We start from the raw sequence: 26,135 nt of genomic DNA on the forward strand, positions 1-26,135 counted from the left end.
CTGCAGTGTGTTGTGGCCCTTTTGAACAGTGTCTTGATGCAACTTCTTTTGTGTGTGTTGGGGTGGTTGCTTTCGTAGTTTAGGACTTGCTTTGTGTTTGTGGCTTTATACCTGTATACCTTTGTAGTGAAATCTCCGCTCGGTGTTCTCTGTACCATCATGTCTAGGAATGGGAGTTGGTTGTCCTTTTCTTCCTCTCTAGTGAATCGGATTCCTGTGAGTGTGGCGTTGATGATCCGAGCTACGAGCACCCGAGCTACAAATCTTCTCCCAAACTTTGAGAAAGGATGTACTGGCACCGGAGGGGCTGCACAGGAGGTTTACTAAGTTGATTTTGGGTTTGAGAAGTTGGCTCATGAGAAGAGATTGAGTAGGCTGGGACTATACTCATTGGAATTTAGAAGATTTTAGGAGGGGTAGTGATCTTACAGAAACAAAACTATGAAGGGAATATACAAGATAGAAGCAGAGGTTACATCCACTAGCGGCTGGAACTAGAACAAGAAGGTATAGCCTCAAAGTAAGGAGGTGCAGATTTAGGACAGAGTTGAGGAAGAATTTTCTCAACCAAAGGGTTGTGAATTTCTGAAATTCCCTGCCTAATGAAGCAGTTGAACCTACCTCGTTGAATATTTTGAAGGCAAAGATGTATACCAAAGATTTCAAACCAGTCATAAAAAAAAAGTCACTCCAAAAGCTAACATTATGCTTATTTTGAAAGAAACAAAAAGCATAACTTAATGGCAAGAGGAGACACTGGTTTTTTGGAACATGAATTTTTCAGTTATTAACAAATATAAATTATCTATTGTTAATTTCACAATCCAAAAGAATACATTTATGCCATTAATATGAATACTCAAGAGTCCTAATGTTAAATGATTAGGCAAACAATTTATATGTCTGAGAGCTCTTTTTCTCTATTACCAAAAAAGTAATGTGGTAGATTGGTCAGGAAGTGTGAAGTACGCTGAAAACATTTATAATGCAGATCTCCTCATTCTCTGAATGAAGGCATGTTCCCACGTCAGATGTTCTTAATCCTTAAGGGGACAGGTTTGCATATCATGTGTCTTCATTTTAATAGGCACACATCCACAATATGTTAAAATCATTCAAAGTGGTTTAAAATTTAGATTATGGTTTAAGTGCATAGATTAATGAATGTCAACTTTTAATGCTTTTCCATTAAAACATTTGTTTAAAATTAACAAATGACAAATTTTCTAGAATGTGTTGAGGATGTGACCAGAAGAGCAGACAAGGGTGAATCAGCAGATGTTGTGTATGTGGACTTCCAAAAGGTTTTTGACAAGGTTCCACATAAGAGATTAGGAAGGAAGATTAATGCTCATGGTATCGGAGGTAACGTATTGACATGGATAGAGAACATGGCAGACAGGAAGGGGTAGAAAACTGGTTGGCAGACAGGACAGACAGAAATCAAGTTTGCAGACAAGAAGCAGAGTGTTAGAGTAAATGGGTCCTTTTCAGAGCAGCAGATAGTGACGAGTGGCGTCCCACAGGTTTCAATGCTGGGATCCCAGCTGTTCACAATATACATTAATGATTTGGATGAAAGAATTGAAAGCTATTTATCCAAATGTGCAGATGACTCTAAGCTGGGTGGCAGTGTGTGTGGTGAGGAGGATTCTCAGAGGCAGAAGGATGACTTGGATAGTCTGGCTGAATGGGCAAGTACTTGGCAAATGCAATATAATGTGGATAAATGTGAGGTTATCCACTTTGGTCACAAAAACAAGAAAGCAATTATCTGAATGGCAGCAGTTTAAGAAAAAGGTGAGGTGCAACGAAACCTGGGTGTTATGTTGGAACAGTTACTGAAGGTTGGTATGTAGGTGCAGCAGGCAGTGAGGAAAGTTAATGGCATGCTGGCCTTCATAGCGAGAGGATTTGAGTCTCAGAATATGGATGTCCTGCTGCAGTTATACAGGGCCTTGCTGAGGCCACACCTTGAATATTATGTGTAGTTTTGGTCTCCTAAACAATGGAAGGACATTCTTGCTATTGACTGATTCCAGCGAAGGTTCAACAGACTGATTCCCGAGGTGGCAGGACTGACATAAGGAAAGACTGGATCAACCGGGCTTATACTTGCTGGAATCTAGAAGAATGGGGTCAGTCTAGATGCGGGAAGAGTGTTCCCAATGTTAGGGAAGAGGTGAGGAAGAATTTCTTCACTTAAGAGTTGTGAACCTATGGAATTCGCTCCCACAGGAAGTTGTTGGGGTCAGTTCATTAGATATATTCAAGAGGGATCTGGACATAACCCTTGTGGCTAAAGGGACCAAAGGATGTGGAGAGAGAGTGGGAATGTGATATTGAGATTGCACGATCACATTGAATAGCAGTGCAGACTTGAAGGGCCAAATGGCCTACTCCTGCAGCTATTTCCTATGTTTCTGTGTTAAACTTTGACAAAAATCTATAGATTTGTAAATTTATAAGTCAGAAAATCTTTTACCACTAAATCCTAATCAAAAAGTGTTGTTGCACTGGTGCATAGATAATAACAACCCAGCAAACAGTCCAATCATTGACAGTATATTAGTTAAATTAAAAACAATTTAATTCTGCTAAAACCTAAATTTTATTTTCTCAATTAATCATACTACATAACATTTGCAATCAGAAATTCAGAAAATGCAGGAAGTGCATTCAATTAAAAAAGTAGAGTGCACTGTAACGAAGGGTCATATTTTCGAAAGGATCTTCTGAATACATTGGATTTACATCTCATCCACAGCATGAATTTGAATTCAAATTTTAATAACTCTAATTTAAAAACAACTTAATTTAATGGTGACCATTATGGTTCTCATTGCAATTAACTCAGTTAGCTCAACAGCTGGTTTGCAATGCAGAACCACAGCAACATTACACATACAATTACTGTATTGGCTGTGCTAAAGCCCCACCTTCTCAACTTTGCATCTAGCCCGAGATGTGTTTTCCCTCTAATGAGACAGTAGTCTATGGTCCCCTGGGATTAGAGTGACTTTCACTTTCAGGTTGCATCTGGGATGGAGTTCTTGCCAGGGTATATTGCTCATAGCTTTTTTGGGGTTTAACCTCACTCAGCAGGGATACAAGAACCAGGAGAGTATATTAGAAAGTAATATCAGAATGCATAACATTTTGGGAGGTTGATAGCACTAGAACAGAGAACTGATATGAGGAGTCAAAGGAAACAGTAACAATGTCTATAGTGCATATGCAACAAACTTTTATTAACTGGCACCCTTGGGACCAGCAGTATGCCAGTTGATCAAATATACCAAATAATCAAGGGATCCACATATTCAATGTAAAAAACACACTATGTAAAAGAAACGTAATGCAGAAGATATACACATCACTGTTATACTTTATTTACAGCATTAATCACTTAAATAAAAATCACCAGCAGAGAGCCTTCTCACTTGCACCTTCAACTGACTACTCGGACATCACAGTAAATTGTAGTATTTGAGGAGAAATTGACTCAAAATTGAAACAACAGCAAGTACTGTAATGTTGCTGTCACTCTGCATTGATATTTCATGTGGCCATTCAATTGAACAAGTAGGTTTACACTGAGGTAAATAAATTTTAAAAACTATAATAATTGGACAGAATAATAGAGTAAACTTGGCAATAATTTTTCACAGTTTATTGAGAGTGGCATTTCCTAAAGTGCTGGTTAAACAAAGTTTGCTGTAGATAAACAAATGGATATAGTTAAGACGACAGGTCCAGATTGCCTAGTGGAATTATGATGCAGTGGTGATTAAGGAGACCTGGCTCAAGGCAGAACATGCCTGGGTGTTAAATATTCCTGGTTCAGGTGTTCAGAAAAAAGACTGGCAATGTTAGTAAAAATACGTAAGGATTAGGAAGAGTTGGCAATTCAGGAGGAGCAGTATGGATTCAGGACAAAAAAGGGGAAATAAATATGAAGACAAGTAGCATTGAAAAAGGTGTTAAATTAATATTTTCTAACTGCCTTTCCCTATGCCTAAGCCATGGTGTCAGAGAAGGAAACCCAATCACTGGAAAGGTTTTAAATTGATGAGGTTAAGGTTTCGGGTCAGCTGTCTGAAATCAAAGTTGGTAAGGTACTTGGACTAGATGAGATGCATCCAAGGAAACTGAAGGAAGGGAGAGAGTGAAAACTGCAGAAGCACTGGCAATAACCTTTAATCTTTCCTTGATTTGGGGGTGGTGAGAGGTCTGGGAATTACAGTGTGCCCTCATTCAAAAAGAGTTGTAAAGACAGGCCCAGCAATTACAGACCAGTCAGTTTAACTTTGGTGGTAGGAAATATCTAGAAACATTTATTCGGGATAGAATGAATAGTCATGTGGAAAAATGAGTTAATTCAAAAGAGGCAGCACAGATTTGTTAAGGGAAAATCCTGTCTAAATAACTTAGAATTATTTTTCTTTGAAAGAAATAGCAGAGCTTGATGAGGGCAAGGCTGTTGACATGTGCACGGACTTTCAAAAGGTGCTCAACACAACGCCACACAACAGACTTGTAAGAAAGTGATGGATCACAGAATAAAAGGGACACTAGCAACTTGGATATAAAGTTGGAAGAGTGATAGGAGGAACAGTAATGGTTAATAGGTACTTTTCAAGTTGGAGGAAGGTTTGTCGTGAGGTGACACACTTCAATACAAAAAAAAGATGGTACAGAATAAACTGTACTGTTCTAAAGATGGTAGACCAGCAAAAAGACCTGTGTGTATATATACACATATATATATATATATATATCATTAAAGGTGGTAGAACAGGTAAACAGAGCTTTTAATACAACATACAGTATATTATACATAAGCTTCAGAGTGCAAGAGCAGGAACGCTATTCTGAACCAATATTCAATAGTGGTTAGGTCTCAGCTAGAGAACTGTGTATAGTTCTCTGCACCATGCTTTAGAACTGATGTGAATCCATTTGAGACAGTGCAGTAAAAGGCTTGCAAGAATAATTCCAAGGATAATCAATTTCAAGTAGAGGGAGAAATTGGGATTATTTTCCTTAGAGAAGGGGGATTCAATATAGGTTTTAAAAATCAAGAAGGTCTGGATAGCATAAATAGGGAGAAACTGTTCTGGTTTGTAAAAACAGGTCGCATTTTTAAGTGTTTTGCAAAAGAAGTAAACGCGAGGTGAAAAAAAAACCATTCACACACCAAATGGTGTGGATTTGGAATGCTCTCCCGGTGAGAGTAAGTGTGGTGGAGGCAGGTTTAATTGAGACAGTCAAGGTGGCATTGGATGATGACTATTTAAATAGAAACAACAGACAGTTGTGGGCGAAAGGCAAGAGGTTGGCACCAAGTCAAAATGATCAGACAGCTGAAACATAATAGGCCAACTGGCCTCCTCCAGTACCATAACAATTCAGTGACTCTGAATTTAAAAGCACAGTATAGAATTCTGAAGGAAAAGCGTAAATGTAAAACCTAATAAGTGTTTGTACACATAATACATTGTGCACTACACCAAAAATATTTAGATTTTAATGCCTCGACTGTACTTATATTAGAAAATATAAGTGTAATTGCCTTGGTACTGAATTTGCTGTCTAGTTATAACTAACTGAAGTTTCTGTCCAACTTTCCTTCAAATTTAGAAGAAAGATTGCCTGTTATGTGCAATGGCAGATTTAGACATTACTAACAAAGAAAACTTTATATATTCTGGCGATTTTACTTCCCTATCATAATTGGAATTTGGATATCTGAATTGCAGACACTGGAAAACACAGCTCAAGGACAAATGAACCGCAAGTGTTTCTGCAAAAGCTCCTTCATGTTAAGCTCTCAGCTTTTAAATAGATAAATCCCACAATTGTTTGTACTTGTAAGGCCCAGTACATAATAAAGTATACTTTATATGCAGGAAGAACTGTACCTGGGAAAGCAGCTGTTTCATCTACTGCCTCCTTTCTACTTGTGATGATGCGATTCTGTAAAAGCTTCATGTATTCAGTATTCTTTTCCTCTAATTTAGCCAATGGAAAATCTGGCATCATGTATAGGAAACAATTGTACTGTGCTCTTTGCATTTGAAAACAAGAATATATATTAATAAAAAAATAGATAGTTTACAGCTACAATGGTTACCTTTAAAGCAATTACTGTCATAACTCACAAGGGTAGTTTGTTGGAAATCAAATCCACTATTCCCAAAGGCATCACAAATGTAAAAAATGGATTAAACCATCAAACTGCCCAATTCTATGTAACTGTTTAATTCAGGTTAACAGAATGTACAAATCAGGATTTTTTTCTATTATTAGCAAAATAACTACTCATTGTAATCAGACTATTTTTAATCAATGGAAATAAGTGGACAAGTTGATTCGCCAATCTATAATTGTATAGTTTAAACTTTAGGAGAAAGTGAGAACTGCAGATGCTGGAGATCAGAGCTGAAAAATGTGTTGCTGGAAAAGCGCAGCAGGTGAGGCAGCATCCAAGGAGCAGAAGAATCAACGCTTATGCCCGAAACATCGATTCTCCTGCTCCTTAGTTTAAACTTTAACCCCTTTTTAAAAGTCCAATACACATACAATTAGACACACAAAAAGACAAGACCAGACACAAACATTATGGGTAGAGAGGATGAATAAAAATTGTCAGAAGCACAGTTCTGCCACAAATCTGGATCACAGATACTTATTGTTTTCTTTCAGGTTTGTGTTGATGATACAAGGTTGTGGACAGACCAATTCACAACCTTTTACACAGTGGTTGAGGATTTGCCTTTTCAGTGTCTGAGGTGATTTTCTCTGCGCCTCCTCAAGCTATAACACTATGCTGCATTTTGTTTCTTACCCTAATGTGCTAACGTAAGGTATGATTTGTCTGGTTAGCATGAAAAACAATACTTTTCACTATCAGTACATGGGTTAATTAAAAAGAACAATGTTTATTCTGTTGTACTTTTGAACACCAATCTGCAAAAACACCCAAGTAGTAATGTTTGAGGTCATAATTTTGAAATTTTAATGCAAACATGAAAGGAAATTTGAAGGCTATTTAGCTTCTTCACTTGTTAATTTTATTCCAGCATTGAGCCTACCAGAATTCAAAGGATCATCAAAACAAATTTAAAGGATACAAATGGAATGAGGTAGTTTGCAAATATCAACTTCCACCTGAGGACGAACATCTACCAGAATATGAGGAACACCTTGATCCAAAAGCTGTTTATATTCCTGAAATGATTGATTAGAAAAAAATAATTGTTAATAGCCAGACTTTGTGAACAATTTAATAGGTTCCTGTGGGTGATGTCAGTTTATGAACTTCAAAGTAAGTTGCAACATGAAAACTTGCCTCCGTAAATCAACACAAACTTTGTTTTATTATCAGGCATATACAACATGTATATCAACATGTTTTCAATGACAAATACAGCTGCAATACTTCTACTGATAAACTCATATACAATGAAGTAGAAAATACTTGATATGGAAGTTAAAATTGCTTATCTTACCTGTACAGTTATTCTTTGTTCTCCAGTTAATAAATGAAGTGTCCTACACTAAAATTGGAAAGTATAGGAAATGGGAGAGATCACGAGTTAGAATAACTAACAGGATATAGAGCTTTATACAGATAACATACACATTAATAGTTTACTGCAGATTTGAATAGGATAAAGGAATCATAGGACAGGCATTTTTGTTACACCACCTCTTCTACTTAGGAGACATAATTTAAATTGTACAAGAACATGCTATCATCTCGGTTTTCAAAAACTCTCCATAAAGTCGGAATGTGATAGCCTAGTCGCATTAATCTCTAGACTGTTAATCCAGAGATCCAGGTAATATTCTGGGGACCTAGGTTCAAATTCCACCATAGCAGATGGTTAAATTAAAAGTCTAATGATGACTACAAATCCATTAATCAATTGTTGGAAAAGCCCATCTGGTTCACTAATGTCCTTTAGGGAAGAAAACTCCCACCCTTACCTCATTTGACCTACATGTGACTCCAGACCCACAGCAACGTGGTTGATTCTCAACTGTCCTCTGAGTAATTAGGGATTTGCAATAAATGCTTGTCCAGCCAGCGACGCCCTGATCCCACGAATGAATAAAACTAATTGCCAACAATTGCATACCTCCAAACCAATTAAATTTTTTTTTAGAGATTTCAAGAAATTATAACTATACAGAAAAAAGAGCATTCTCAGATGAACATACAGGACTCTATAGAGATGTGAAAATATCAGCTGAACTGCTGACAACTCCATTAGCCGTGTCCACCATGGCCATCTGGTGGATATAGTACTAAATGAATATGATTGAAGGTCCTTATTTACTGGAATACAACATAATGGATTTGTATGAAGACAAGGAAATACAAAGCTGGCAGATGCATTTATTCTAACTAGTACTGGCAAAACACAACTTTCAGAAAAGGCTGGGTGAATGGCACGGGATCATGACAATGTTTGAAGTACATTTTGTGTGTTTAGAAGTTTGGAATATTTCCAGTGAATTCTTCATAGAATCTCTACAGCGTGGAAATAGGCCCTTCGGCCCAACAAGTCCACATCAACCCTCCAAAAAAGTATCCCACTCAAACTCATTACTCGACATTTACACCTGACTAATGCACCTAACCTAAACATCCCGGAACACAATGGGCAATTTAGCATGGCCAATTCACCTAACCTGCACATCTTTGGATTGTGGGAGGAAACTGGAGCACCCAAAGAAACCCCACGCAGACATGAGGAGAATGTGTAAACTCCAAACAGACAGTCTTGCTAGGTAGATCATTGAACATCTAATTTTAAAAACATGCAGATATATTTAATGACAATCGACCTGAACATTTTATCTCTAAGAATCTGCGTTCCATTGTTGTGCTTGTGATTTAACTTGAAATAAAACTCAAGCTTCTCCCAATATCCACACTGGTTCATTAAATACCATCTGTAAATGACATCTTGACTCGCTACGCTACTCTAGGAGAAAGTGAGGACTGCAGAGCTGAAAATGTGTTGCTGGAAAAGCGCAGGTCAGGCAGCATCCAAGGAGCAGGAGAATCGACGTTTCGGGCATGAGCCCTTCTTGGAAATTCCTCATTCCTGAAGAAGGGCTCATGCCCAAACATCGATTCCCCTGCTCCTTGGATGCTGCCTGACCTGCTGCGCTTTTCCAGCAACACACTCGCTACACTACTCTGACCATATCAATTTAGTTACACATGCAAATCCGACTAATTTGTGTTGAGTTTCTGAATCAAGTCCGTTGATCAGAAACAATAAGGGCCCTAGTGCTTATACTTACGTCACTGATTTCAGTAGATCTTCTAGTCCCACATAATTCCTTTACCTCGTACCTGCAAACATCTTTCAACTAGCTTTATGGCTGCTAATAAAGTTTATCCAGAAAAACACTGTAAAAAAGCTTGTGATCAAGCGTTCATAAGGAATTTTAAGAATACTATATCTAAAGTTATCCAGCATTCCTTAGGATGTTCCTTCCTTTTAAGCAACAATATAGAATCAGTCTTCATGGCACAAGAAAATAATTTGGCTTTTTTTTTTAAATTGTGCCTCTAAGTGCATACTATCTACATTTATTGCAAAAATTCATCAGTTCAGATTCCTCTATTAAATTCCAGTTTCTCACTTGTCTGTCCATTTTCCTAGTCTTTATCCAATGAGAGTCAGTTGGCACCATCCTTACCATTTATACATCTTAGAGATTGTTGAATGCAAATATTGAAATTTCTCTGTATCCCACAATCCAACTCATTTATATATGTCATTTTTAAACCAAGCTAACACTGAACCAACCTTTTGTCATACTCTGTCCAACCCTTTATTTCCATGCTAACAACATCAATTGTCTTCCTTTTCGCTATCTCTTCAATGAAAAATTGAAATCAGATTCACAAAATATAATCTGCCCGTTACAGATCAGTGCTGGATCGCTTTCATTAATTAAAATCTATCAATCAGTCTGTTGATCTTTTCCCTGACAATTGTTTTTCAAACTTTATCCACTACTAATATTAAACTTACTGACTATAGTTAGGAGAAACATCCTTACCTTCATTGTTAAACAGGAGTGTCACATTTGTCACTTTTCAATCATCTGGCACTTCTCCTGTATCTCGAGAAGTTTGGAAGACTATGGCAAGTCTTTTCACTATTATCCCCACTTGCATTTCTGTTTGCAACCTCGACTGCAAGCCATTTGCTCAGCAATTTACCCACTGCAAGTACAGCCATCACTTCCTGTGCATCCTGTTTATCAATTTACACCTCACTCACAGCTCTCCCATCTCCACTTCCGCTAATACTTCATCAGCACCTCTTCTTTAGTAAACACTAATAGAAAGTGCACATTAAGCCTTGCTCTCCATCTCTAAACGTGTATCACTTTCTTGTCCCTGCCCATTTAATCCAGTGCTCCTAACATAAAAAAAAACAGAAGATTGACTTTGTGGCTTGGGCTCAGTACAAGTCAAATTGACAGATACCAAGGGATAGAAATAATGCAATGCATATGAACAACAATGATAAGAATAACAGTAATGTATCAATTTGCAGATTTTATCTCGACCTATTAGAGGAATGTGTTTGAGTCTCCCTCACGTTCTGATTCATCAATGAGTGACTTGCCCAGAATGTAGCCAGCTACCATTTCTGAAAATATTATTAACTTTTTAGCAAGCATAGGAACACATTTCTAACAGAGTACTTTTTTGATTTATAAAGTTCTATGTGCATTTTATCAGGTCACCTGGACAGCAGTGGATGATTTCTTCTGTTCATTATTATTAGTAAAATTTTAAACCATTTATATAAAATCAAGTATGAATTAATTACAAACCGCAAACAGAAAACTCCTCTTCCTCTCTTATTAGTCAGGGTGAATATTTGTGGCAGCATAATGTACTGCTGCATCTATGAAAAGTTTGCAACACAATGGTAAATTGATTTTACATTCTCAATTCGCCAGGTGAGAATTCCACCCAGTATCGATGGCTATTCTCAATTACACTTTCAAAAGACATCCATTAAGATTCTGCACAGAAGATTACTAAACATTAAAGTGCACTAAATTGGAGCTATCGAGTTGGTAAAAAATTGGAAGACAGGGAAGGAGGAAATCTTCCAATTGTTTAAAGGAAGTATTATTCCCCACAGATCTGCAATGGAACCTCAGCTTTTTACGACATATATTAAAGACATTAAGGAATAGTTACAAAATCAGAATTTGCTAGAAAAACTTAGCAGGTCTTGCAGCATCTGTGGAGCAAAAACAGAGTTAATGTTTCAAGTCCAGTGACCCAAAACATTAACTCAGCAGATTTGGCACCATCTGTGGAGAGAAAATAGAATTTTTCAAGAAGTTTCTGATTTTGTTTTTGATTTCCAGTTCTTTATCTTTTTTTGTTTAAATGATTGTTATATAATTAAATTCTCAAATGATACAAAGTTAATGCAGTTAAGCTGCATACATGAGAACAGGAAAATTAAAAGGATCAAAGAATGAATTAATGAGCAAACGTGATAGATGCTCAAAAGTGGGAAACAGCTTATCTGTTTTGGATCAAAAGTAAAAAAAGAATGCTTCTTCATGGGGCAAGACTGGGAGCCATTGAGGAACAAAAGGATTTCGGTCCTCTTGTACACAAATTAGTTAAACCTATTACAAAATGTAATCAAAAATGCTAATAGAATTTTGACCTTCGACTCAATGGTATTTTAATTCAACAGTAAGAACCAATGATTTAATTGTAGACATTTTTAAATCAACCTGCTCAGACATCTTATAGAAGAGATGGGTCCAGAGGTAGAGGCACTACCATGGCACTACAAATTATTGTTTTGTTAGAATTAATGGGTTGAATTGAGGCCAGATGGCATAACCTTGGTTTCTATTTGCTTGAGAGTTTAAAAAAGATCTGGAGTGTTGCTGAACAAAAAGACCTTGGCGTGCAGGTTCATAGTTCTTTGAAAGGGAGTCGCAGGTTGATAGGATGATGAAGGCAGCTTGATATGCTTTCCTTTACTGGTCAGAGCATTAAATATAGGAGTTGAGACATCATGTTACAGCTGTACAGGACATTGGTTAGGCCACTTTTAGAATACTGTGTGCAATTCTCCACTGGAAAGATATTGTGAAACCTGATAAAGGTTTAGAAGAGATTTACAAGGATGTTACCAGGGTTGGAAGGTTTGAGCTAAAGGGAGAAGCTGAATAGGCTGGGACTGTTTTCCCTGAAGCGGAGACTGAGAGGTGACCTTATAGAGGTTATAAAATCATGAGGGGTATGGATAAGGTAAATAGACAAGTCTTTTCCCCGGTGTGGGGAGTCCAGAACTCAAGGGCATAGGTTTAGGGTGAGTGGGGAAAGATTTAAGAGGGACCTAAGGGGCAACATTTTAATGTAAGGGTCATGGTACAGACAACTTACTGTTCAGAATCATAAGGGAAGGAGGACAGAGAGGAGGCTTCCTGTTTCCCCCGTGACTCTTACTCAACTCACTCCTGAACTGAATTGAACTGCACAACTAAAGAGCAAGCCACGCCACCTTGACTATATCGAGTTTTCAGGCCAAAAACCTGAAAGGTCTTTTGAAGTACTGTCTGTTAGGGTAAACCACAAGGCCCCAATGAACCACTCAAACTTCAGACACAATGGAGCCAAGCCAAATTACCCCTCTCTGAAAAAAAACTCAAGGGCAAAGTAGCCTTGTACCAGACCAGCAATGTGACACCTTCTTCCTTAAAAAAACCCATCAATATCTAAAGATAGCTTCTTTTTCAAAATCCTAAAAAAGAAATTGGTTAGTACTTTAAACACACATATACATTAACTAACTATAAACATGCAAACATGTACAACTACATTCGGATTCAGTCTGTGGTTCTACCTCCTCGTGGGAGCACAAGATAGTGCCAATACAGTCATCGATGTTGTGGAGAAAAAGGTGAGGGACGGCATAGCTGCATCCAACAAAGAGGCAGACATAGCTGGGGCCAATGGCTACTCCTTTGCTCTGGAGGAAGTGGGAGGATTGGAAGGAGAAGTCAAGGGTGAGGACCAGTTCAGCAAGGCAGATGAGGGAGTCAGTGGAAGGGTACTGGTTGGGACGGTGTGAGAGGAAGAAATGGAGGGCTTCTATCTCTCATGGATTGAAATTGATTCAGGAAGCCAAATCATGGTTTATAGACCAACTCATAGTCATCAGCCACTTCAGTTGCTAACCTTGCAGTCTTAACTCTCTGCTCTTCCACAATAAGCGTACCTTCACCCTTTATCTCTTAAGCTGACTTCCCTTTTTAAGTGTCAGTTTCTGAAGTTCAAACTCTCTCTCTTTTTCTTTCTTTTCTCTTAAACCCTTTGTTCATTTTCTTCGGATTTTAATTCTAACTCAAAATGTTTCATTTCTGCCACCCTTTCCTTCCCTTTCGCCTCTAACTCAAGCTGCTTCATTTGCAATTGAATTCTTGCCACCTCTGCAGACCCGGATGGTGTTCCAAGCAAATCTAAATACTGAGCAACTGCTGAAATCATCTCCTCTTTCCTCCCATTAGGAGGCAGCTTCAACCCTGCAGCTTGGTCTTATTTGCCTTTTGTAAAATCTCCAAGGTCACTTCCTCCACCTCCAGAAACTACTCGGTCACTGAAAGAGCCATTGCTATCCGAGCGCTGTTTAATCCAACCAAATCAACACCCAAAGTAAAAGACACTAACACCTACCACTTGCTGTTTGAATCCCACAAACGTCCCTTAATCTGTTATGGATGAGGCCAGACCCCTCAAAACTTTTTTTAAGCTGGTGGCTGACTGTAACTTTGCTATTTGTTTAGCTAGGTGTATAATGGATATTGCTGGAGTAAATTAGCTGGATCGTCTGCCAAGTTTTAAACACACATTTTTTAAAAAAATTATGGTATGAAACATAAAGAACAGAAAACAGAATACCTGATAATTTATCCTACCCAAACCCAATTTAATCATGCTGTTCCAAAAATACTTGCAATAGTCTCAATACACACATCCCTTATCACAAACAGTAAACAATGGCACAGGCAACTTACACTTGGAAATCATCGAGAGAAGGCTTCCTGTTTCCCCTGTGACTCTTACTCAACTCACTGCTGAACTGAATTGAAATGCACAACAATAGAGCTGGCCACACCACCTTGACTATATCAGTTTTTCAAAAGACCGTTCAAGCTTTTGGCCTGAAGCACTGTCTGTTAGGGTGAACAATGAGGCCCCAATGAACCATTCAAACTTCAGATACAATGGAGCCAAGCCAAATTAGCCCCTCTCTAAAATAAACTCAAAGGCAAATTAACCTTGTACCAGACCAACAATGTGACAATGGATACATGAATAGGAAAGGTTTAGAGGGATACAGACCAAGTGCTGGAAAATGGAACTAGATTAGTTTAGGATATCTGGTCAGTTTGGACAAGTTAGACAGAAGGGTCTGTTTCCGTGCTGTACAACTCTATAACTTTATGACTATGTTATTAAGTATTCAAATATTAAAAAGGGATTCACTGGAGTTGAAAAAAAAACTAAATAATAAGAGAATCCAGAACAGGGGAGAATAATTATGTGATATTATAAACTTCAGAACTTTAATAACTGTTCATTGATTGAAAGAATCCAAAGATAACTGTTACACACAGACAGAAGAATAACAACTGTCTTGAATATACTTTTAAAGACAAGGGCAAACGTATACAGGAATTGAAAGCATTTAGCCATGTTTGGGAGGAGTTGAAGCTACATGAACAAAACTGTTGACATTTGCTTGATGACATCTTTTTATGCCAAAAGGATAACTGATTGCCCAGCAAAATAACTTAAAGCGTTCAAACAAACAGTTAGCCAAATTTATCAAGGAACAAAAGGGCTGGCATGGTGGCTCAGTGCTTAGCACTGCTGCCTTACATCACCAGCAACCCAGGTTTGATTGCAGCCTTGGATGACTTGTCTGTGTGGGTTTCCTCCCACTGTCCAAAAATGTGCAAGCTAGATGGATTAGCCATGATAAATGTTGGGTTACAGGGATAGATTAAGGGGCTGGGTTTGAGTGGAATGCTGTTTGGAGGGTTGATGTTGACTGATGGGCCAAATGGCCTGCTTCCCCACTGTAAGGATTCTATATTTCTGATAAAATGGCAACTGCAAACTTAAAATATTGTGGATCAAAGAATCTAAAAAAAAGAGTAATCAATAATATCACATTACATACTTAAAAGGACAATAACTTGTACAAGAATTCAATGCCTGAATAATTCAGTCGCAGAACTTCAAAGAACAGCACTGCACAAGAATCGAACCCTGTACACTTCCAGAGACAGGCAGTTGGTGGAATCATTGCTAAATTCCACCACTAAATCAGACAAAGCCAAGTTCACTTGTGATGCTTAACTTGCTTACTCAAGGGGTCTTATTTTGGTTGCTACATGTTTAAATAATTGGTTCAGTATTTGATTGTCTGAGAGTTTTTAAGAAGTAGCAAGTAGCCAAATTAAAAGGAGGTTTGTGGAGATTTACCCACAACAATTACAAATAAATCAAGCCAGCCAGACGTAAAATCAGAAAATAATACAGATAATTAAAATCTGGAACTATGCTTCCACACCTTTTGGAAGAAGGAGTCAATTTAAAATTGAAGACTACACTCAATAGCTCTTTGATAAGGGAAAATATCAAGGTTTATGGCGTGTAAATGGATTTGAAGCCACCAAGAAAGATCAACCATGATTTCATGGATAATATAAAGCAAATAGCTGAATAGCCTTCTGACATATCAACTCTCGAAAAGCAAAATTATATTTTCCCACATCTGTTTCCACCCTCTTGCAGACCCAGACTGCTACAGAAGAGCAGTGCCAAGGATCTACCAACAAGTTTACCTTCTTTCAATCATAGTTGGAAAACAGTGCTAGAGCACCCAAATGAATGGAATAACAGAAATGTAAACTAAATAGAGGCAAGAGATTAAATTATTATGATAGAATATTCACAAATGTTACAGCAAATGCAAACTTTAAAGTGAAAATAACGATGAGTTTATATCATTCAGAAGTATGGAGCAGTTACAATGTCAATATAGTGTTCTCTTTCACCTTTGGATCTCTTTAATGCTTTGATGAACTTGGACTTCACCAGTTTCTTCAATAACGATGAGTTTATATCATTCAGAAGTATGGAGCAGTTACAATGTCAATATAGTGTTCTCTTTCACCTTTGGATCTCTTTAATGCTTTTTATTTTCAGACAATATAAGTTTCTAACCTGATCTGTTGCTGCTGAGCCACAGAACTTTTCATAGTCAATCAGATCTTTCACTGTTGGATTGTCACCACACACTGCACATGTTGGCTGCTTGGAGCGAAGCTTAATTGTGCGAAATCGAGCTTCCAGTGCATCAAATATTAACATCTGTTGGCTGTAAGATGCTGAACAGGTTATCGTTAAGGACCAAGCTAGGAAAGCATACTTCCGTCACAGGAAACAGGTTAATTTATTCCCAGTGTAAGATTTCAGCTTTGCATACAGCTGGGAGCTGATAAAATGCATCCCCACAGACAGTTTAAAAAAAGAAAACTGCTCAATTTCATACAGAGTAACCGATGGAAGGTCACTTTTCACCTGTTAGGGAATCACTTGGCTTTGCCTTGATCATCAAATCGCATGTGAATAGGGATTATGTAAAGCATTGAATTAGCAGATTTTATTTTGCTGTAGAATAGACATTCAGCCCACAATTGCTGTACAACATTATGGTCAGGGAATGGTTCATGTCCACCAGAAAGTAGAGGAGAAAAATAAAATATAAACTACCTGAATTTAGCTGAAACAATAAAGTAAAAAAAGGGAACCATCACTTGATATTACTATTATTACTGGTACATATCTAAGGAAAGGGTCATCCTGTGACTTCAACAAATATCTGCAATGATTTCACCAAACATCACAAGTACTAATAGTAACACTGAATAAATGTTAAAGCATACTTTGAATCATTTCATCTCCCATAATCCAATCCTTTTATCATTTCAAATAATCTGTCAGTCCCAATTAAGTCTTCATACACGAACAGTGTTCAACTGGGTGAGACAGCAGAGGAACAGTATCTATGCCAATGAGACTGTTGGCAGTATCATTGCCAATCTGATCAATTACCATCAGATTGAGGGAGGCTGGAGAAAAGTTGCTACTGGTCAAAGTATTTTACTTTCCTGTCATTTTAAGCGTCCCACATTCAAGGTGGAAACAACATACAATGAAATTGGGAACAAAATTATACAAGTCCAACATGCAAGATTGTTAATCTCAAACCCAATTTGTTTTACTGTTTGCAGATGCTGCCAACAGTATTTTTAAGCATTTTCTGGTTTTAAAAAAAAGATTTCTAGCATCTACAGCATATAGTTCTTGGCAAAAATATAACATGCTGTCTTGCAGCACCAGGGACCTGGGCTCGATTCCAGCCTCGGGTGACGATCTGTGTGAAGTTTGCACGTTCTTTTCGTGTCTGCGTGGGTTTCGTCTGGGTGCTCTGGTTTCCTCCCACTATCCAAAGATGTGCAGATTAGGTAAATTGGTCACGCTAAATTGCCAATTGTGTTCAGGGATGTGGAGGTTAGAGATAAAACATAGAGTAGGAGGATAGGGGAATGGGTCTGGGTGGGTTACTCTTCGGAGGGTCGGTGTGGACCTTTTGAGGCGAAGGGTCTGTTTCCACACTGTAGGGATTCTTTACAGATCATTAATTTGTGATTTTTTTTTGTTTTACAAATTAAGCCAGCAATTTAGGAAAAAAAGATGGAGAAAATCAGGAAATTGGAAGTTGGGTGTGGAATGAAAAATGTTAATGCCTCACTTTGTTTTCAAATATTGTACAATGGTTTTATGGTGAGAAGTTTCTTGGGTGGTACAACCAATAATTGCCTATTGCCACAAGGGGGCAGTATCGTACTGCATCACCCTTTCGTTATTACTGACCTTGGTTGTATAACTCAGATCGTTAGCTTTTCAGAATTTACTGCTACCACTTGCAATCTGTGAACATTATAAAAACGTTTTCTTTCAGCAACTGCACTTTTATCAATGGGTACCTCAATGCACTAGTGCATTTCACAGGGACATTTTATTACCTTACAGTGGTAAGGAATTAAAAAGATACATCCTATCCCTGACGCAATCTTCAGCACCTCCAGCGCCTGAATACATCCCAGAATCCCAGGCACTACAATATGAAAAAAAATTGTTAGGTTGACACTGTTACCTGAATATCTTTTTTTGTTAAGTGAGCATTGTGTTTCAAACATAGCCAGCAAAATCCTGCAACTACCTTCCTAACATCACATCATTATCTAAATGCAATTACTACAGTCATTTATAAAGGCATTGCCACATTTTCAACAATAATTAGGGATGGACAATAAATGCAGGCCTGCCAGCGATACCTGCATCCTAGGAATGAATAATTTTAAAAATGGATTTGGCTTACCTGGTTTGAATGTAAATAAAAGCTTCAAAGTTAACTGTCCTAATTAGTGCAAGGTGAAAAGCTTCAACAGTACATCTTTTTTCTCAACAATACACTAACAGTGTTAAGCATATTGCTTAATATGCCTAAATTGCTTAATTCCAAAGCAATTCCTTGTTTAATTCATTCTAAATATAATAAAGTTTGTGCTTTTGTTTGAAAACATGAAATCTTGAGGCATAATTCCACTGGTCCTTCAGGTTTCTCTTTGCTAATGGCCCCTAACAGGGTCACAACAGTTTGGCTTCAGAGACAGAGGTGACAAGAGATAGAAATAACACTACCTTAAGTACAAGAAAAAGGTACTTTTTGGGCAATTCATGAAAAATCACAGAACTGTTCAATAAATTCATAATGGAAATCTGCTTAAAACATGTGAAATATATCATGTGAGTGACAAGAGCATAAGGCTCTTCACAACACCACTGGCCCACTCCCCAGTCTGTCACTAAACAGTATGTCTATGCACTGTATCATGATCCTCCTGGCAATAACCAGATCTGGCAAGTATAAAAAAAAAGTGGTGCAATGGATGTGCCACTTTCTCAGAATCAGGAGGAGATCTGGATTCAAAGGGTTTGTAATACTGCCTCTGAACAGGTTGATTAGAAAATATCTAAAATAGAATAAATCATAAAGCAAGGTTGAGCAAATATAATAGCCTCAAGGCATGATGGTATAAAATCAGACACCAACTCAATAATTTGCCACCTCTCAAGTTAGGAAACAGCTCACAAAGCTATTAATGCTCCAACTGCAAACTGCCCTCTGAAATAACCAAGCAAGCCATTCAGTTGTATCAATCACTACAAAGGCTCAGAGAAATGACACCAGATGGATCATCTAACATCGACCTAGGCAATGGAAAAGACAATGGTACAAACAGCCCTGCATTCGTGGCAAAATCCTCCACACTAACAGTTGGGGACTAATGCCAAAACTGGGACAGCTGCCTCACAGGCAAGTGAAGCAACAGCCTGACGTGTCCATGAGATATGAATCTGTGAGTATGACTATGTCCCAGACACTACCATTACCCTCTCTAGATACATCCTGTCCCACCAGCAGGGCAGATCCAGCAGAGGTGGTGGCACAGTGGCATACAGTCAGGAGGGAGTTGCCCTGGGACTTCTCAACATTGATTCTGAACCCCATGAAGTTTCATGGCTTCAGGTTAAACATGGACAAGGAAATGTTCTATTGGTTACTATGTACTGTCCTCCCTCAGCTGATGAATCAATATTCCATGCTGAACAACACTTGAAGTAAGCAGAGGATGACAAGGGCACAAAAATGTACTTTGGCTGGGGGATTTCAATGCCCACTATGAAAAGTGGCTCGGCAACAATGATCGAACTGGTTGGATCCTAAGGGACTTAGTTGCTGGACTGGGTCTACAGTAGGTGGTGAAAGCATCAACAAGAGGGAAAATCATATTTGACTGCATCCTTACAAATCTGCTGGCTCCATGATAGTATCGGCAAGAGTGACCACTGCACACCAACAAAGCCCCACCTTCACACTGAGAATAACCTCCATCGTATTGTGTGGCATTATCATCGTGTTAAATGAGACAGGCCTTGAGTAGATCTAGCAATTCAAGACTGGGCATCCATGAGGTAATGTGGGCCATCAACAGCAGCAGAATTGTACTCCAGCACAATCTGCAACTCCATTGTCTGGCATATCCCCCACTCAACAGTCAGAGGATCAAACTTACTTCAATGAAGAGTACATGAGGGCATGGCAGGGGCAGGAGCAACACCAGCACCAGGCATACCCAAAAATGAGATGTCAACTTAGTGAATCTATCAAACAGGACCATTGCATGCCAACATCAGCAGCAAGTGATAGACAGACCCCTAAGTGATCCCTCAACCAACGGATCAGATCTAAGCTCTGCAGTCCTATCACATCCAGTCAAGAATGATGTTAAAAATCACACAACACACATCACCCAGTCCAACACTGGCATCTCCAAATCATGACTACAGTCAAGAATGATGGTAGACAATTGAACAACTCACTGGAGAAGACAGCTCCACAAATATCCCCATCCTCAATCAATCAGTGCAAAAGATCACAGCAATCTTCAGCCAGGTGTACTGAATGGATGATCCATCTCTACCTTCTTCATTGGTCTCCAGCATTACAGATACCAGTCTGCAGTGAATGCGATTCACTCCATGTGCTATCAAGAAACAGTTGGATACTGCAAAGACTATGGGCCCTGACAACATCCTGGCAATAATACTGAAGATTTATGCTCCAGAACTTGCCGCACCCCTAGCCAGACTGTTCCAGTACAGTTATGGCATCTATGCAACATTGTGGAAAATTGCTCAGGTATGTCCTGTACATTAAAAGCAGGACAATTTTAACCCCGTCAATAACCGACCCATCACTCTACTCTCGATCATTGGTAAAGTGATGAAAGGTGTCATCAACAGTGCTATCAAGCAGCAATTGTTGAACAATAACCTGCTCAGTGACACCCAGTTTGAGTTCCACCAGGGCCACTCAGTTCTTGATCTCATTACAGCCTTGGTTCAAACATGAACAAAAGAGCTGAATTCCAGAGGTGTGCTGAGAGTTGACAGCCCTTGACTGCTTTTGACAGAGGGTGGCATCAAGAAGCCCCTGCAAAACTAGTCTCTCCCCTGATTCGAGTCATACCTGATACAAAGGCAGGAAGATGGTCACAGTGGTTGGAAGTCAGTCATCTCAGCTCCAGGATATCTCTGCAGGAATTCTTCAGGGAAGTGTCCGAAGCCCACTCATCTTCAGCTGCTTCAATGACTTTCCCTCCATCATAAGGGGATGTTCGCTGATGATTGCACAATGGTCAGCACCATTTTCAACTCCTCCTTCATGATATTGAAGCAGTCCATGTTCAAAATGCAACAAGACCTAGTCAATATCCTTGCTTGTATTGACAAAGAGCAAGTAACATTCATACCACACAAATGGCAGACAACAACCATCACTAATAAGAGACAATCCAAATACTGCAACTTGACATTCAATGGTGTTATCATCATTGAATCCCCCACAATCAACATTCTAGGGGTTACCATTGACCAGAAACCCATTTGGACTCGCTGCATTGTCACAGTGGCTCGAAAAACTGTTCAGCGACGAGGAATACTGCTGTAAGTAATTCACTTCCTACCTGCCCAAAGCCTCTCCACCATCTGTTCAGGCATAAGTCAGGATTGAGATGGAATACTCCCCACTTGCCTGGATGGGTGCAGTTCCATTAACATTCAAGAAGCTTGATGCCATCCAGACCAAAGCAGCACGCTTGATTAGCATCCACAAACATTCACTCCCTCCATCACTGACCCTCAGTAGCAGCAGTGTGTACTGATACAAGAGGCACTGCAGAAATTTAATGAAGATCCTCACGTGGCACTTTCCAAACTCACAACCACTTCCATCTAGAAAGACCAGGCAGGAAGCACATGGGCACACCTGCAAGTTCCCCTCCAAGCCATTCACCGCCCTGACTTGAAAATATATTGCCGTTCCTTGACTGTCACTGGGTTAAAATCCTAAAATTCTCTTCCTTATGGCATTGTGGGTCAACTCATAACAGGTGGACTGCAGCATTTCAAGAAGGCAGCTTACCCTCACCTTCTCAAGGGCAATGAGAGACAGGTGATAAATGCTGGCCAGCTAGTATCAGCCACACCCCAGAAAAATGAATAGAAATATAACAGCCTCAAGGCAAGATAGGTACAAAATCAGACACTAAGTTACCACCTCTCAAGTTAGGAAACAGCTCACAAAGCACAAGTTGTTCTGTTAAATGTTCCAACTGGAAAACATGCTTTGTAACAATGCCAACAAAGCATTCTTCAAATAATTTTTAAGACAAATATTTCTTTTGACCCAATGACGATGCAGAGCACTTGATAATACAACCACGTTTTTTAAAAAACCACACCATAAATCAAAGGAAACAAGTGACTTTATCACGTAAATACCAAATCAAAAATGTTTTTTCTCCATTTACAGGTAGTTCTTCTATAACACAATGGTTGTATTCTTGTGCAACTCCACGTTATAGAAAAATCACACTCTGGAAACTGCACTTAAACTGTTGGCACTGTAATCATCAACACACATTTTAAAAGTTCAAGCTGTAGAAATAGTGCCCGCAATTTGTCAATTGTATTACAGCGAACTTGTGTTAACAAAACGTGCATTATAGTAGAACGATCTGTATACAGTTTTGGCATCTTGAACACAACTGATTTGAGTGATAACTAATTTTAAAAGTCACATAATAGTGCAGTTCACAAGATCAAAGATTTATTTCTGAACCCAAGACCAATACTGTTTCTACAATAAATTTCATGTATGCTTAGATCTTAGAATAATTATACTTTCATTTCCCTAATCCAAGAACAGCATTTTAAGCGCTTCAATGAAAGCTTTTCTATTACCCATTCAAAGCCAATTTAAAAATTCCCACCATAATGGGAGTCCTAATTGATCAGCAGCAAAGAAATGGCAGATCTCAGGAAAAGTTAACCAGAAAGTTTTAGTGGGCAAAAAAAAATCAAAAATAGACTCCCACTTTACCACCATAAGTTGCAATTTGACATCTTCCACAAAATATTTATGGAATACCACAGACAAAGTGATCAGCCAAACTGATACAAGAATTATATTTTTAAATTAGGAGGAAAAATACAGGGAATATAAATCATATTAAAATGATTGTGCAAAAGTAAAATAAACTGCAACATATAAGTTTAAAGGGGAAACATTTGTGACCAGATCAATCTTTGACACATTTTTACAAATCAAGCTGAAGTTTGAGATTTTATTGAAATCTGCTGCTTTAAAATGTTTTTCTGATAACAAAGGACTCCCCATTCTGCCATTAACCGACCCTTTACATGGGCAATTACCTTTCACTTAAGAGTGTCATCCTGTCACCGCTAGCAATCAAGTGGGGAGTGGGCCTGTCACCACACATGGAGCATGGCAAACAATCTATATAGATTGCTTGAGGTCTCACATAAGCAGGTCCCTCATTCAAAAAGACATACTTGCTTTATAAATGTTAACTCTCCCATCTTAAGATGAGAAGTGGTAAGCATCACTGATAATTTCACATTTGGTACCATTCAAGACTTACAATTCTAAAGCCATCTTTGTCCTTATTTAGCAAGATCTGGACAACATGCAGGTTCAGGCTGACCAGTGGGAAATAACATCCTACAAAAGTCAGGCAATGACTGACTTCAACAGAGAGAATCTAACCATTATCCTTTTACATTCAATGGCCTTACCATTGCTCAATTATCCACTCCCCAAATCCTGTGGATTACCATTGACCATAATCTGAATTGGACTAGCCATAGAATTACTGTGACTACAAGGGCAGATCAGAGACTAGGAATTCTGTAGCAAATAATTCACCTCCTGTATCCCAAATGCCGGTCTCTCTACAAGGCACAAGTCAGAACTGGGACGGAAGCTTTCCATTTACCTAGATAACGCAACTCCAACAACATTCAAAAAGCTAATAACATCCAGAATAAAGGAGCCCGCTTGATTTGCACCCCATTCCAACCTTCAATATTCATTCCCTTCACCACTGATGCGGAATGGCAGAAATCTTGTTACATAGAAACTATGCACTGCAGTAACACACCTCGGCTCCTCCACAGTACCTTCCAAACCCAAAGCTCTACAACCAGGCCAGCAGACACATGGAAACTTTACCACCTGCAAGTTCTCCCCCATGCCTCATACCATATTAACCATCTTGTAATTCCTAGACTGTCACGAGAAATCTCCCTTCCTATCAATCCAAAAACCACAGCAATTCAAGAGGCAGCTTACTATCAACTTCTCTCAACCAACTAGCAATAGGCAGTAAATGCTGAGTTAGTAATGCCCACATTCCATGAACAAATAATTTAAAAATACAATGCCTTATTGAGGGACCATACATCAATGTTGATGCCATGGAAAGCCATCCTCTGCCCTTGCTGCAAAGATCCACTCCTCTGCAACCTCTACCAACACCACCTACTTCTGCCCTGGGCCGCTCCACGATTCTCGGCCTATCGGGGGCATATTTCTCTCAGCAGTCGCTGCCTCCCTGCTCTTTGGATCATATTCCCATGAAAGGCCTGGCAATTGTTCGTCAGTTGTCCGATTGGCAAATAATTGGAGCTTTCCCCAAAAGAAGAAACATGAATCTCTTACCAACTCTACAGTAAGCACTAAAGACTGTCAACTATGAAATTCCTCACATGGTTTACGAAGGAAGCAGATGATGACAAAGCATTGGATGCTGACAAAATAGAAGGTCCAGGTGATGAATGAGATTAAATTGACATACAAGATATAGTAGGGAGGCTGGTAATGCTTCAGGTGGATAAGTCATCCATTTCAGATGGATTGTAGTCCAGGGTGCTTGAATAAACAGGAATGAAAAGTTTTGCATATTCTTCCAACAGTCGTAAGATCAAGGCTGATTTGATATTCCTCAACTCCAGTTTGCTACCCTACCCCCATAACCTTCAATTCCCCTGATTAAAAGCCTGTGGTACTCCACGAGTTACAGGTTCCAATTCTTAAATTCTTTTATCCACAATTCTCTGGACTGAATATTGTAAAATGTTTTGGTCAAGTCCGAGCTGCATCAAATTTCTGGAGGGTTTGTTGCCAGGAGGCCTAGTGAGTTCTCTCGCCTTATTTTATCAAGCTCGCCTCATTAATTATCTGCCACACTGCTATGGCATCCTTCATGTCCAATTTCCACCCATCTTATCACGTCGTTCCTAAAATGACTTATCACTTGGCGAATGTCCAAGAACTCACCAACATCCCTTGCTTCCACACCATTGCTAAAACCCTGTGTGTATCTGAAAAAGCAATAACAGATTGGGGCTGCGTACATGCCTTAGACATTGGAAATAGGGGACCCACTTCATAGACAGTGTCCTGGAGGTCCGGCTGGATGATGTGGTGCTGAATGGAATGGCCTCTTCCCCAGAATGCCACAATGCCAGATCATGCCATGCTGGTCCAAGATTGCAAGCAGGGTTAAAGCAATCTCAGCCATCTGGAAGAAGCCAGTATAAGTGCCACCATCAACTCCTAGATACCTTAAACTCACTACCTCTAATACTGTACGCACCTCACAAGGTTCAAGCTCTACTACTTTGTCTATCGCAAACAACATTTTCCATCATGCACTATCAAAATTAACTAGTAACCCTATTCATATGGGGCAGCACAGTGGCTCAGTGGTTAGCACTACTGCCTCACAGCGCCAGGGACCCAGGTTTGATTCCAGCCTCGGGCGACAGTGTGTGTGGAGTTTGCACATTTTCCCCGTGCCTGCGTGGGCTTATTCTGGGTGCTCCCGTTTCTTCCCACAGTCCAAAGATGTGCAGGTCAGGTGAATTGGCCATGCTAAATTGCTCATTGTGTTATCTGCACTAGTCAGAGGGAAATGGGTCTGGGTGGGTTACTCTTCGGAGGGTCGGTGTGGATTTGTTGGGCCGAAGGGCCTGTTTCCAC

General features: G+C 39.1%; 1 protein-coding gene across 3 annotated transcripts in view; it reads right to left on the reverse strand.

Annotated features, from left to right (window-relative positions):
* Window positions 1-26,135, reverse strand: part of mocs3 (molybdenum cofactor synthesis 3) — a 73,022-nt gene that overhangs the window by 18,888 nt on the left and 27,999 nt on the right. For all 3 annotated transcript variants that reach the window (XM_043695555.1, XM_043695554.1, XM_043695553.1), the window contains exons 8-12: window positions 18,216-18,278; window positions 16,322-16,485; window positions 7,515-7,562; window positions 7,137-7,233; window positions 5,925-6,035 (exon numbers count right to left, since the gene is read on the reverse strand). In XM_043695555.1, the coding sequence (XP_043551490.1) occupies window positions 5,925-6,035; window positions 7,137-7,233; window positions 7,515-7,562; window positions 16,322-16,485; window positions 18,216-18,278 (483 nt within the window). The remainder of the gene's footprint in view (window positions 1-5,924; window positions 6,036-7,136; window positions 7,234-7,514; window positions 7,563-16,321; window positions 16,486-18,215; window positions 18,279-26,135) is intronic.

This window comes from Chiloscyllium plagiosum, chromosome 9, assembly GCF_004010195.1.
Source record: "Chiloscyllium plagiosum isolate BGI_BamShark_2017 chromosome 9, ASM401019v2, whole genome shotgun sequence".
NCBI classification, from domain to species: Eukaryota; Metazoa; Chordata; class Chondrichthyes; order Orectolobiformes; family Hemiscylliidae; genus Chiloscyllium; species Chiloscyllium plagiosum.